At 34.5% G+C, this 12,832-nt stretch overlaps 2 protein-coding genes across 3 annotated transcripts in view; one reads left to right on the forward strand and one right to left on the reverse strand.

Moving 5' to 3' along the window:
• Positions 1-869, reverse strand: part of LOC127720610 (ATP-dependent translocase ABCB1-like) — a 58,823-nt gene extending 57,954 nt beyond the window's left edge. Inside the window, exon 1 of one of the 2 annotated variants that reach the window (XM_052227283.1) lies at positions 548-869. In XM_052227283.1, the coding sequence (XP_052083243.1) occupies positions 548-645 (98 nt within the window). In that variant the 5' untranslated portion in view covers positions 646-869. The remainder of the gene's footprint in view (positions 1-547) is intronic. The other variant, XM_052227284.1, reaches the window with a different exon arrangement.
• A 10,593-nt stretch (positions 870-11,462) lies between these two features.
• LOC127720613 (uncharacterized) overlaps positions 11,463-12,832 on the forward strand; it is a 30,129-nt gene continuing 28,759 nt past the window's right edge. The window contains exon 1 of the mRNA XM_052227295.1: positions 11,463-11,725. The gene's annotated coding sequence lies outside the window, so the exon portion shown is untranslated. The remainder of the gene's footprint in view (positions 11,726-12,832) is intronic.

Consider the following 12,832-nt stretch of genomic DNA (forward strand, 5'->3'; position numbering starts at 1 on the left):
AAAATTAAAAACATCTTTTTATAATGCTCTGGATACTGTCTGCTGGTCATAAAAATCCAAATGTCCAATCTCATAAAATTCCATGAAGGTTTGACACAGTTTTTGATCTCTAAAAAGACTTTAACCACAGACTGAACCTAAATGTTGACGACGCCGACGCCGACGGAATCTAGGATCGCGATGTCTCGCTTTCGCACATAAATATCGCAGGCTCGACAAAAATGCAAACCACATATCGTATCTCAGCAGATAATGAATTGCTTTAAAACCATAGAAAATGAACAAATATATAATATGATACTATTTGAATAAAAAGTAAATTCCGTCACTTTAAGTATTAAAAGGCTTTTAACCAGTTCTTTTAATTTATTAAGAATGAAATATTTTTTCTCCAAATTTCATGTGTACGCCCGGGCGTTTTGACGTAAACGTAGCTACGCGCCTGAATGCTAGCTGCTACCAGCACACATCCCACGTTAAGAGCTAGCAACCTAAATTATGAACTTTGCGCTAATAATAGTACATGTTTTACTACATGCTAACTTACTTCTTTTCTTCGTCCTTTGTCTTTTTGTCGTCTGTGTATGATTCCTGCTCGTCACTTGCGTCAGCCAGGAGAGGTTTTCTCTCTTCGCTTTCACTCATGTTCTTATTAACAAAATATCGCTCGACGGATGGGATATGCCGACCTGTATAAATCCAAAATTTAAAGACAACTCAACGGTTTGTCATATTATTTATATTTGGCTATTGCATAAGAAATGAAATCAACGAATTAGTGTGTCCTTTGCACCCAACGTCACTACACACTGTCACTGTACAAAAAGGATATGACGTTTGCTTGTTTACACAATTTACCTATATTATAGACGATCATATTAGTTTTCGACCTTATGATTCAGTCTACTGAATACACCGTTCAATAAATTTAAAATTGGTAAATATAAACAAGTGCATGCATATAGAAACCTGGTGGGTATGGTAAAGCAAAAGTTGATACAATTTTGAAATCAACCTTTAAATGATCCATTGCATACTCGTTACATATATATAAAATCACCATAGCCAGGATTAAATTATTTGCCATAGCCAGGATTAAATTATTTGCCATAGTCAGGATTAAATTATTTGCCATAGCCAGGATTAAATTATTTGCCATAGTCAGGATTAAATTATTTGCAATAGCCAGCTTTTTTGTGGTCATGAAGCTCTGATTTTAATATTCAAACTTCATCTGCATAAATTAGATAGTCTATAATATTATAATTTTTGTTTTCATCCTTGGCCCCTTTTTTACTACGGGTGTGCTGTTGTTATGTATGTCCGTTTCTATGAGATTCTGCATATAAAATATATTATGCAGTGGCGGCACTGAACAGGTAGAAAACAAGTGTAACTTAACGCAATATTCCTGCAAAAACGAGTGCAATAGTTAATAAAGCCTACATAATGTTTAAATAGAATTATCTAAATATTTACTATATAGATATATATATATATAAGAAGATGTGGTATGAGTGCCACCCAAGTCACAATTTGTAAAAGTAAACCATTATAGGTCGAAGTACAAAAGTATATGTATATATGGTAACGTTGATATTTGTTGGCAAGTTGAGACAATTCCAGAAAAGAAGATCACCAAACAGGATACTTTAGTAATAATTCATTCATGCCATGCTCTTTGGTTGTTTTAACATAAGTATGCATTACAGTTTTCATTATCTTTATACTGAGCATTAGCCATATACTTACCCATGTGAAAATGATTTGATTTTGATTTGATTTTTGGTGTTTTAACGCCACTTTTAAGCACCGCTTTTGGCTATTTCGTGGCGGCCAGTTTTTATTGGTGGAGGAAGCCGGAGTGCCCGGAGAAAACCACCGACCTTCGATAGGAAAACTGACAATCCTAGTCAATTAAGACTGGAGTCGAGTGCACCCGCACGAGCGGGGTTCGAACTCACAACCTCAGTGTTAACTGGCTAGTGATTACAGTAGTAACTACTTAGACCACTCGGCCACCGAGGCCCCCCATGTGAAAATGAGCATAAAGCAATGATAGAATTATTTCGATTCAAACGATTGTTAGCGTTTTTGAACGCCACCTTGAGCGACCTTGGCCCTATCAAAGCGGGCAGTTTTTACTTGGTAGAGGAAACTGTAAAGAACAACCGATATTTCACAGGAAAACTGACACAGCTTTAATTGGCAGTTAAGATCAGAGTCAAAACACCTCGCCATCAGTTCACGAGGTTCAAACTCACAACTTATATCACAGGACCATCAAGGTCAAAAGTTACTAAAAAACATACTTGTCAATTAATCAGGGAAACAGAAACTCCCACGGAACAGTCGTTTATATTCATGATTCATACTTGGCAATCAATGGACGAATTTTCAATTTAAACTGCTTGTATTTTCAATTGCAATTAACACCCCTTCAACTGTTGAATGATCTGCTTACCCTTCCGGAGCACCTGAGATCACCCCCAGTTTTTGGTGGGATTTGTGTTGCTTAGTCTTTAGTTTTCTATTTTGTGTTTTGTGTACTATAGTTTGTCTTTTTCAGGCCTTTTTATCCATGGCGTTGCAAGTTTATTTTCGATTAGTGAGTTTGAATGTCCCTCCGGTATCTTTCGCCCCTCTTGAAACACTTGATCTGTTGGATAGCAATATGCTAAAGCCCATATAAAAATATAGACATAAATAAATCAACGGTTATTTTGTCGCAGATATTTTGTGTTTATGTACATTTAAGGTAAGGTTCGAAAAGCAAGTTTAAAATACCAAAATTCAGTATAAATTAGGTCAGTCCATATAAAGGTATTCTTATAAATAAATGAACATTTATTTTTACAATTATTTTGGGTGTATGTACATATAAGGTAATTCAAAAACAGTTTTAAAAATTATAAATACCAGTCTGTAAATTATCTAGGTAGCCAAGTTTCATGTCGTTATTTGTGATAAACTTCTATTTTTAATTCACCTGGATATGAACGATATATATTAAAGACAGTCCTTCATTATAGCACCCTGGATTTAGTTTTACAAAGGTGCACATTGAACCATTCTTTTTTTTAAGTTTTTATAATCAGAGTCAAACGCAAAGGTCAAAACGATAGCAACGGAACACCCACAATTTCACAAAAAAAAAATCGACAGTTCGTCATTAGAATAGATTAATAGACCAAAAATAAAAACAAATACGAAAAATGCTAATACATAAAGAATAGACAAGAACGACTCAGAGATAATGAGCCACAAATATAAAGAGTAGAGAATAATGAGCCAAAAAAAATGTTAAGAGTAGAGAAAGGAGCCAACAATATAAAGAGTAGAGAAAGGAGCCAACAATATAAAGAGTAGAGAAAGGAGCCAACAATATAAAGAGTAGAGAATAATGTGCCAAAAAATGTTAAGAGTAAATAAATAATGAGCCAAAAATACAGTCTAATTAAAATATAGAACTCTGATTTTGTTATACTCCATATGGAGTCATGATAACGAAATCAGAGTTCTATATATACATTTTAATAAGATCGACTGCCAAAAATAAAAGAATACTGAATAATGAGTCAAAAAATGTTAAGAGTTAGTGAGTCAAAAATATAAAGAATAGAGAATAGTGGGCCAAAAATATAAAGAATAGAGAATAGTGAGCCAAAAATATAAAGAATAGAAAATAGTGAGCCAAAAATATAAAGAACAATGAATAGTGAGCCAAAAATATAAAGAATAGAGAATAATGAGCAAAAAATCTTAAGAATATAGAGAATAAAGACATAACATTTATGAATGAAGAATGCAAAATGAAGGACTACTCATCCAGACCAGCATGCATGACCATATATACAAGTATATATAAATACCTCACGGGTTTCTGTGTCCAACCAGATGTCCATTTCTCTAAAACAGACTTCTGATCTGGCCAGTAAGATGATACAGAAGACTTCTGCCCTTTCATTTTCGACTTTCTTTGCATTATTTATTACGATTCAATTTTCCACCGACTTTTTAAGATATGATCATTTGTTTTTCTTTACTTTCAAAGATATTTTGATAATACGAATAGACTAGATTAATAATGAGTGAAATTTAAATTGACTAGATTTTCACTGTAGCCTAATACCTTAGGATGACCCACAAAAGTTAATGAAACTTATTTCCACTGGGGTCCTTTAATGACGAGACTTCCAGTTCACACCAAAGGTTGACACATAGAAATACAAACAAAAATCAATAAGAATTTATCATAGATAAATGGTCAAAGCCTCAGTATAATTAATAAAAAAAACAAATTCACTATTAAAGATGGATTTAAATTTATCCATCAAAAACTTTTTCACTTGTACTTTAAAATTATATTTCTTAGAGCAACTTTTAATTATTTCTGGTAACGAATTCCAGTCTTTTATTCCATTATAAAAGAAAGTGGTGGATTCACACCCTTTAATTCCTGGTATATAAAAGTTTTTACTACTAGATATTGTATTGAAAGATGTTTCATTTCTAGCAAAATTAGTATGTAAATAATTTGGGCATATATTGTTAAAATGTTAAAAACATGATTGAGTCTTAGTTGTTTGATACTATTACTAATATTAAAAAAACCCAATTTCTCAAATTCAATATATGTCACACTCTTTCTGGGATGTAATTGCAGAATAAATCTGATAATCTTATTTGCTCGATGTATAAGAACAGATTTCTGATCTGGACAGTAAAATAATAAGGAGATGTCCCCCTTTTCATTTTCGAGAATACTCCTTCCTTTCTTTGCATTATTTCTTAAGATTACATTTTTCATCGAGTTTGTAAGATATGTTGTTTTTTTTTATTTCAAACAACGGAAAGATGTAGTGCTTCTAATTATTTAACTTCCCGTCAATTCTATTGTCATTTACTCGATGTCGACAAACTTGTGGCCTTTTCATCTTTTCATATTTCAAATTACTCTGTCTCAGCATTGTATATTTTCTTACTTTTACATTAATTTATCGTCGACTTTGTAAGATGCGGTCTTTTGTTGTTTTTCTATCTTTATCCTAAAAAAACACGTAGCGTATCTACTTCATTAACTTGCGAAACATCCTTCCCGTCAGAGTTCCAGTTGCTAAAGTAAGACGTTACTTGAAAAGCGTGATTAAAAAAAACAGCAACAAAGCAGACTCCAATAAGCTTCAGTCGCTCTGGTGGTAATCTTAACTGGCCACCCGCTGATTGATACTTCGTCTGTGTAGATTAGAGCGAAACAACAGCAGGGGTCCAGTTAAGTGGTAATCTTTCTCTTTCGTAAACAATCAGGAAATTTAGAATCAAATCATCAAAGTCTGAGTAGTAAAAGAATGCATGGATTATCTCTCTTTAAATACAGTTCGTATTTCTAATACACAAATTAATCTTTAATTCAATTTACTTAAAAACAATTTATAATTTGTCTCTGATCCATGTGTAACTAAGAGGGTTATTTGAATTTGTTCATAAGATCATGTAAGTATTATAGTTTATCAATAAAGTACCTATACATGATAAGACATTGTATGTTGTTTGTTGTTGTTTGTTTTTTACCTCTATTGTCTGATTGGTGTCAATTGGGGATATATATTTTTCAGGACTTCCTTTCCCATTATGATTTCCGTTTTAGAGGTTTGCTGCCAACGGGAAAGGTAATGAACTAAGAGTTCTTGATGATAAAGTTGAGATTCTCAGATTATCGCTTTGAAAATCTTACGCTGTTCCTCAAATGATCACTTTTCCACTTTTCGTAACCACATGCCACAATCTCTATTCTATAAGTTTCGACTTACCACCCGAATGCGACTTGTCAACGAGTATTTACTTGCCGTGAACAATACAAAGGTACGTTGTCCGCATTAATATGTGCACATGACAGATACTGCTTATTCTACCGGAGCACGTGTGAACATCTCGGTTTTTGTTCGCGGGTTCGTAGTGTTCTATCTCCTTGACGGATCCAGGGGAAGTTCCAGGGGCTGGAAACCCTCTTTTTGTTTGACAAATACTACTTTTGTATGGTTAGAACACCCCCTTTTTGTATGACTTGCATGTCTTGCCGGGAACCCTTCAAAAATGGCTGAATCCGCGCCTGGATCTTAATTTTTATGTAGTAAAACACTTTTAAACATATTTATTTTGCCATTGCATTGTCCATCTTTCTTTGAATTATTGTTTTTAATTGCCCGTTAGTATACCACCCTTTTTTCATAATAAGTATGATATACTATTATCATCTTCGTACTGAACAAACATACCATAATAAAGGTGACAGCTTCTTTTTTCCGACGACTTCCAAGAAGTTAGAATTGGCTATCAATTCAGCACACCCGTCGCCCTGTACCTGATACAAAAATACACTGACTGCATGGTGTCATTTCATTTGTTGTGAGGTTGGCTTTGAGTTGCTCTCGGATTCATTTTATTCATGAAAATAGTACCGGTAATGAATAGACTCAGAAACTAAAATTATGTTGATATTTGATGAACTGATATTTGGCGTTGTGCTTAATTCTGTGCATATCATATTTGCTATTCTATTGGTCGTACACAATTAAAACCAATCTAACCATATCAAAGAGAGGCGGAAGATACCAAAGGGATATTCAAACTCGCAAGTAGATGACAGACTGACAATGTCATGGCAAAAAAGAAAAACAACAAATTGACAAACAACAGTATACATAACTCAACATAGAAAACTAAAGAGTCACGATTAACACGAACCCCACCAAAAATCGGGGGTTACCGCAGGTGCTCTGGAAGGGGCAGTAGATCCTGCTCCACGTGCGACACCCATCCTGTTATTCCAATAAAATACGTTGATAGGGCATATTTTGTGATTAGGCACCAAGCATGAGCAGACTGGTATAATTGACTCTTATATCTAACTCGAAGACATCACTAAATTCATAAACCATTGGTCATGTAAATATTTAAACCCTGAAACTTGATTGAGCTTCAAATTTTGAATTTGAAATACGGTTTCGAGACAAAGAATAGACAAGACTGTTACCGGTTATACAACACATAAATTGAAAATTAAGTAACTTAAACTGAACGCAAGCAAGAAAAATGTTAAATTAGCTTGTCGTTGGTTCTTGATATCCACCAGTTTTATGTTCATTATTGGAAAATCGGTATTAATGGTAGATTGTTGGTAGTCTCAGTTGTTGTTCACGGCCAACCTTGTCTAGACTAAGGGCTATTTAGAACTTGACATATGACACGGACGCTTTTCTGTGATTGAAATTTGAAAATAAGAAGACTGACATCCAATCTTTTATGGTAATATTCTTTACAAAGCACAAATATGTCGGCATTCACCTCAAAAGCTAACCAAACTTTTAAACAGACTTAAGTGATATAGTAACGGTACTGTTGTCAGGTCAATGAAGATTGCATATTTTGGTATTAATATTGATTCACTCATAGGGTCTATGCATCGGAAATAAACACATTTGTTCTAAAACCAGTTGTTGGCATGATACGGGTTATGTTCTTCTCATATATTTTATGATGGTATGATACTAAAACCAGTTGTTGGCATGATACGGGTTATGTTCTTCTCATATATTTTATGATGGTATGATACTAAACCCCTAACGGGAGGGATTGTGCTTCATATTCATATGATGAAGACATAATCTTTCAATCAGTTTAATTGAGGTCTGGAACTGGCATGTCAGTAACTGCTAGTAGTCCTTTGTTAATTTATGTATCATTGTCATTTTGTTTAGTTTCTTTTGTTACCTATTCTGACGTCGGAATCGAGTTTTACTGTGCGTATTGCTGTGTGTTTGTTTTTTCTACATTTACTAGAGGTATAGGGGAGGGTTGAGATATCAAAAAACATGTTTAACCCCGCCTCATTTTTGCGCCTGTCCCAAGTCAGGAGCCTCTGGCCTTTGTTAGTCTTGTATGATTTTTAATGTTAGTTTCTTTTATATATTTCGGAGTTTAGTATGACGTCTATTATTACTGAACTAGTACATATTTTTGTTTAGGGGCCAGCTGAAGCACGCCTCCGGGTGCGGGATTTTCTCGCTGTATTGAAGACCCATTGGTGGCCTTCGGCTGTTTTCTGCTCTTTGGTCGGGTTGCAGGGGCGGATCCAGCCATTTATAAAGGGGGGAGGGGGTTCCAACTATATGTCCCCATTCAAATGCATTGATCGTAAAAAAAGGGGGTTCCAACCCCCGGAACCCCACCCCCTTTTCCTGATTCCGCCACTGGGTTGTTGTCTCTTTGACACATTCCCCATTTCCATTCCCAATTTTATTAGTATGATTGCCAATGAGACTACTCTCCACCAGAGACCAAATGATATAGAAGTTAACAATTATAGGTCAGCGTACAGCCTTCAACAATGAGCAAAACCCACACCGCATAGTCAGCTGTAAAAGGCCCCGAAATGTCCATTTTACTTCATATTACGTGAGTTGCTGTCTCACTGATGTATACTACAAATCTTCTTTTATTTGAATACTATATATATATATTTATATATATATATTACAGTTTTAGTGACGAGAAGACGCTTTCACTTTACTTTAGATTTACGGTCGTTTTTTAGTGGGGTTGATGGCGCTCCCGTCTGAATCCGCACAGAAAAAGTTAGAACATACTGATGAGCAATCACAATCATAAACAGAAGTCAGACGACACCTTGACCAGCAGTCGTGCAGACAGACGACATCTTGACCAACAGAAAAAGGCTGCAAAGAAGAACAGCAGTCCACAAAGCACTATACACACAAAATTGAATATTGAGCAACACAAATTCAACTTACAAAGGCGGATTTAAGGGGGCCCAGAGGACCCGCCACCTTAATACAGAGATACATATATGGTTAATGCATAGACTTTTTACATGCCCCACTCCAAACGTTGACTAGTTTGCCCCCTCCTCCCCCCGTTTTTCAAAAACCTGGATACGCATCTGAACTTTTCAAGAATTGATGTCATGTGCTCCGAAAGAGTGAGCAGTTCCGGCTGAAATAAAAGTGCCCGCCAGTTTGCTACAATTAAATATTCCTGTTAAAAGTTGCATTTCAAATAAGTCGGTTCATGAGAATATGTCAAAATGACAGAAGAAACAAACTATCAATAACAGTCAACCAAATTATTATGGCGTCCATAAAATGTTCGTAGAAAGGACTATAACTGAAAAAAGACCCCTCGGCTTGGTTCAATATAAACAATAAACCGCTATTATATCAAAGAAATCCCAAAAGTTTCATGTAATTGTTTTCTATATATATAAGGGACTTGATTTGATATTGATCTTTTAGTCTCCGTTTCATTTTGGATGCATGTTGTCTTCTAGACGTTAATTCCCCATCTCAAGCTAATCTATATGTTAATAATATGTACTTGCTGTTTTGAAGTTTATTAAAGTTATGATCTTTTATTCTGAAAATCGTTCTTGCCATTTAAGTGGTCATATGGTCAAGCTTGGTGTGAATTTTTTTAAGTATCAATAATCACAATATTTTATTTATATATTGGGAGAAAATTTCAGCCCTTAAAGTGAAGGTCGTTGGAGGAGGAGGGGGGGGGGGGGGGGGGGGGGGGAGTCTTCATTTTTGTAATCTCCTAATTTTTTTTTATCATCTTCCTGTACACAAAGCACATAATTTGTCACTAGTCCGGCTTTTTGGAGAGTCATTTTTCATTTTTTTTTTTTTTTTTTTTTATAAAAATAAGAAGACGTGGTATGATTCCAATTAAACAACTCTCCACCAGAGACCACATGTTACCCATTTTTCTCTATTCTGTTAAACCCCATCCAGATCCTCCTTAATGAGCTCTCATATTATCTCAATTATAAGCCCATCTCTTAACTAAAAAATGGCACTGTAAGCTTAAAGTAAACAGCTTTATCTAGTTGGTAGGAAATGGTTTTATCAAATGCTGTAAAACTATCTACCAGAAAACTGATCAAAAGTATTACATAACTGAACAAATTCAGCAAGTGTTTGTAGTTTTTATTTTATTTGATTTATTTTTTCTTTTGTGATCTACCTGATATCGCCGTGAAATATCATTAAATTTATAGACATGCACCTATTTTTTTCTTTTAAATAGAAAACTCCCAAAACGGTATATCTTGAACAATTTTATACTTCTTCATTTTTTATATTTTTTTAATGAGTCTCTTTTCTTTTGGTCGTAACCATTTGTACATTCCTTTTGTCATTATTACTTTTCTTCTTTGTAAAACTTCATAGTTGATTTGGTGGTGTAAGGTACCAAATATATTCATAACATCTCTTGCTGTTAAAATGACTTGAGTTTGAACTTTGGAGTGTGTTTTATCATGGTAGAATTTCTTAATCAACCTTCATCTTTGTTTATTGATGTCTTCGGGTTGGTTTGTTGTCTCAGCATTGGCGTATACCCACAAATCTCCTTTATGATTCATTCATCCGTATTTATAAATGACACGTCGGTGGTAAGAGTAAAACTTAGTCAATGAAAGCAAACTCAAATCTGATAATATATTGTCTTATGAATTCTAAATTTCTGCAAAAGAGAGGCGAAAGTTGCCGAAGGGACATTCAAACTCATAAGCCGAAACTAAACTGACAACGCCATGGCTAAAAACAGTGGCGGATCCAGAAATTTTCATAAAGGGGGGGGGGGGGCACGGACTGCCTTAGAGGGGGCCCGCTCCAGTCATGCTTCAGTGATTCCCTAAATAATCAACCAATTTTTTCCCATAAAAGGGGGGCCTGGGCCCCCTGGAAAACCCTCTAAATCCGACTCTGAAAAAAGTAAAAGACCAAAAGACAAACAGACAAACAATAGTACACAAAACACAACACAGAAAACTGAAGACTGAGCAACACGAACCCCACCAAAAACTGGGGGGTGATCTCAGGTGCTCCGGAAGGGTAAGCAGATCCTGCTCCATTTGTGGCACCCGTCGTGTTGCTCATGTTAGTACAAACCTGGTAATAAGTCTAAAACGGTCTGCAAGGATTTATATCGCATGTCTCAGAGAAAATCCTATTGTCCGATTTTGTAAAAGTTCTAAACCACAATTTTCAAAAGTTTTGTATCATGTACACGTATTAGTTAAAAATCTTACTAAAAATCTTTTCTTAAAGGAAATAAGAAATAACGGAATTTAAACTGATCTTGAAAAATAAATTTCAAACTGAGAAACATCCCGGCCAGATTTATACCACAATATGATTCATAGCAAGGTTCATATTAAATTTGTATTTTTTCTTCAAATAAAACAATGATTTATAACTAATATACATTCTTGATTAAAGAAATCAATCGTCCTAACTATGCATGAAATAATTGCCACGAATAAGCTACTTTCATTTTTGGTTGACATGCACGTGCTTTTCTAAAAATAGTAAACTGTGTGTCACCTGACCACTATTTGTATATTTGATCTACGATCATGTGACCGACATACCATTCAATCAAATTACATTCGAATCAGGCCAACCGGGAATTCAAATTACAAAATACACCAACAAGATAAGCATGTAAGATCTTCTTGAGAGGAATTCCAAGATAACATCTCAATATTAGTTTTCGGGAGGCATGTTACAAGATAAGGCAATGCGTAGAAAATCCAATTATACCGACTTTGTGTAAGGATTATTCAAAAGATGTGAAAATCAATACCACCAGCTGATGAAGAGAACGTATTGATGGGGAACAAAGAGCAGCAAAAAAACAGGTAGTTTTAATTTTTCACATTTTTATTGTTTCTACATTTCTATGGAAAAATGTTCCATCTTCTTACCAGAGGAGTGTTGCGCCGCGCATATTAGATGTTAAAGGACACCTTAAAATTAATTTAATTTATGTTTAGATTTGACATTTGTGATTCATTTAGCCTATTTGCGTTTGGGACTGTTTTTCTGAACTAAGTGTCATGATAATGAAAAGGGGTTGGGGGTTTGGGGTATCGGGTCTGTTTGCTCCCGGGTGGTATTGTGGAACATTTGTACAGTTAAGTAACTAATATTTACATCTTATTAATATATCTATACAGATATATGATCGAACTCTTTGTTCAATATGTTTTGTGTTTCATGCAACATTTACATTTTCCTTCTGCTCCATTTGTTTTCCTTCATCATTAAAAGATAAGTGTATATTGGGTTCGTCCTGTTAATGATCCCCCTTAAGACCCTCTAAGATAAGCTGTTCATCCTTAAAGTAACATAATACTAAGTAAATGGTACATAGTGCTAATCCAGATAAGAAGAATGGTAAACTATATTTTTTTTATTTCATAGCAATATTAGCACTTGTTGTGTTTTTACTGAAATATCACTATATCAAAATAAATCTACAAAATTCTAAATTTGTTGTTGTGTATATCTACTGGGACTATTAGTTTAATAGTCCCAGATATCTATCAGTTCTATTTTTTTAATATTCTTTAATCATGTTAATTTCTGAAGAAGAAGTAAAGAAGAATGTACATGTACCTGCTCCTAAAAGCTGGCTTCATAAATGGTTCTTTCCAGATTTTTTTTTTATTAATTATTCCGTTGGGCGAAAAATTAAATTAAAATTGTTTGATGTTTCCTGCCTACATGTACCCGAAAAATTCTATGTCACAAATCATTTCAAATTTTGTTATTAAAGTTTTTTTTTCATGTTCTTACATCATTTTCTTGTCTAAAACATGTAACTTACAAATGTATGTTGTCGGCAGATATATAGGTCGGAAAAATATAATCTCTACCTACCTACCCAACCCTACAAGGCATAGGAAGGTAACATCAAACAAAGAATTTTTAAGGTGGCCTTAGCATTATAACATACATTTACA

This window comes from Mytilus californianus, unplaced genomic scaffold, assembly GCF_021869535.1.
Source record: "Mytilus californianus isolate M0D057914Y unplaced genomic scaffold, xbMytCali1.0.p SCAF_11, whole genome shotgun sequence".
Taxonomy (NCBI): Eukaryota; Metazoa; Mollusca; class Bivalvia; order Mytilida; family Mytilidae; genus Mytilus; species Mytilus californianus.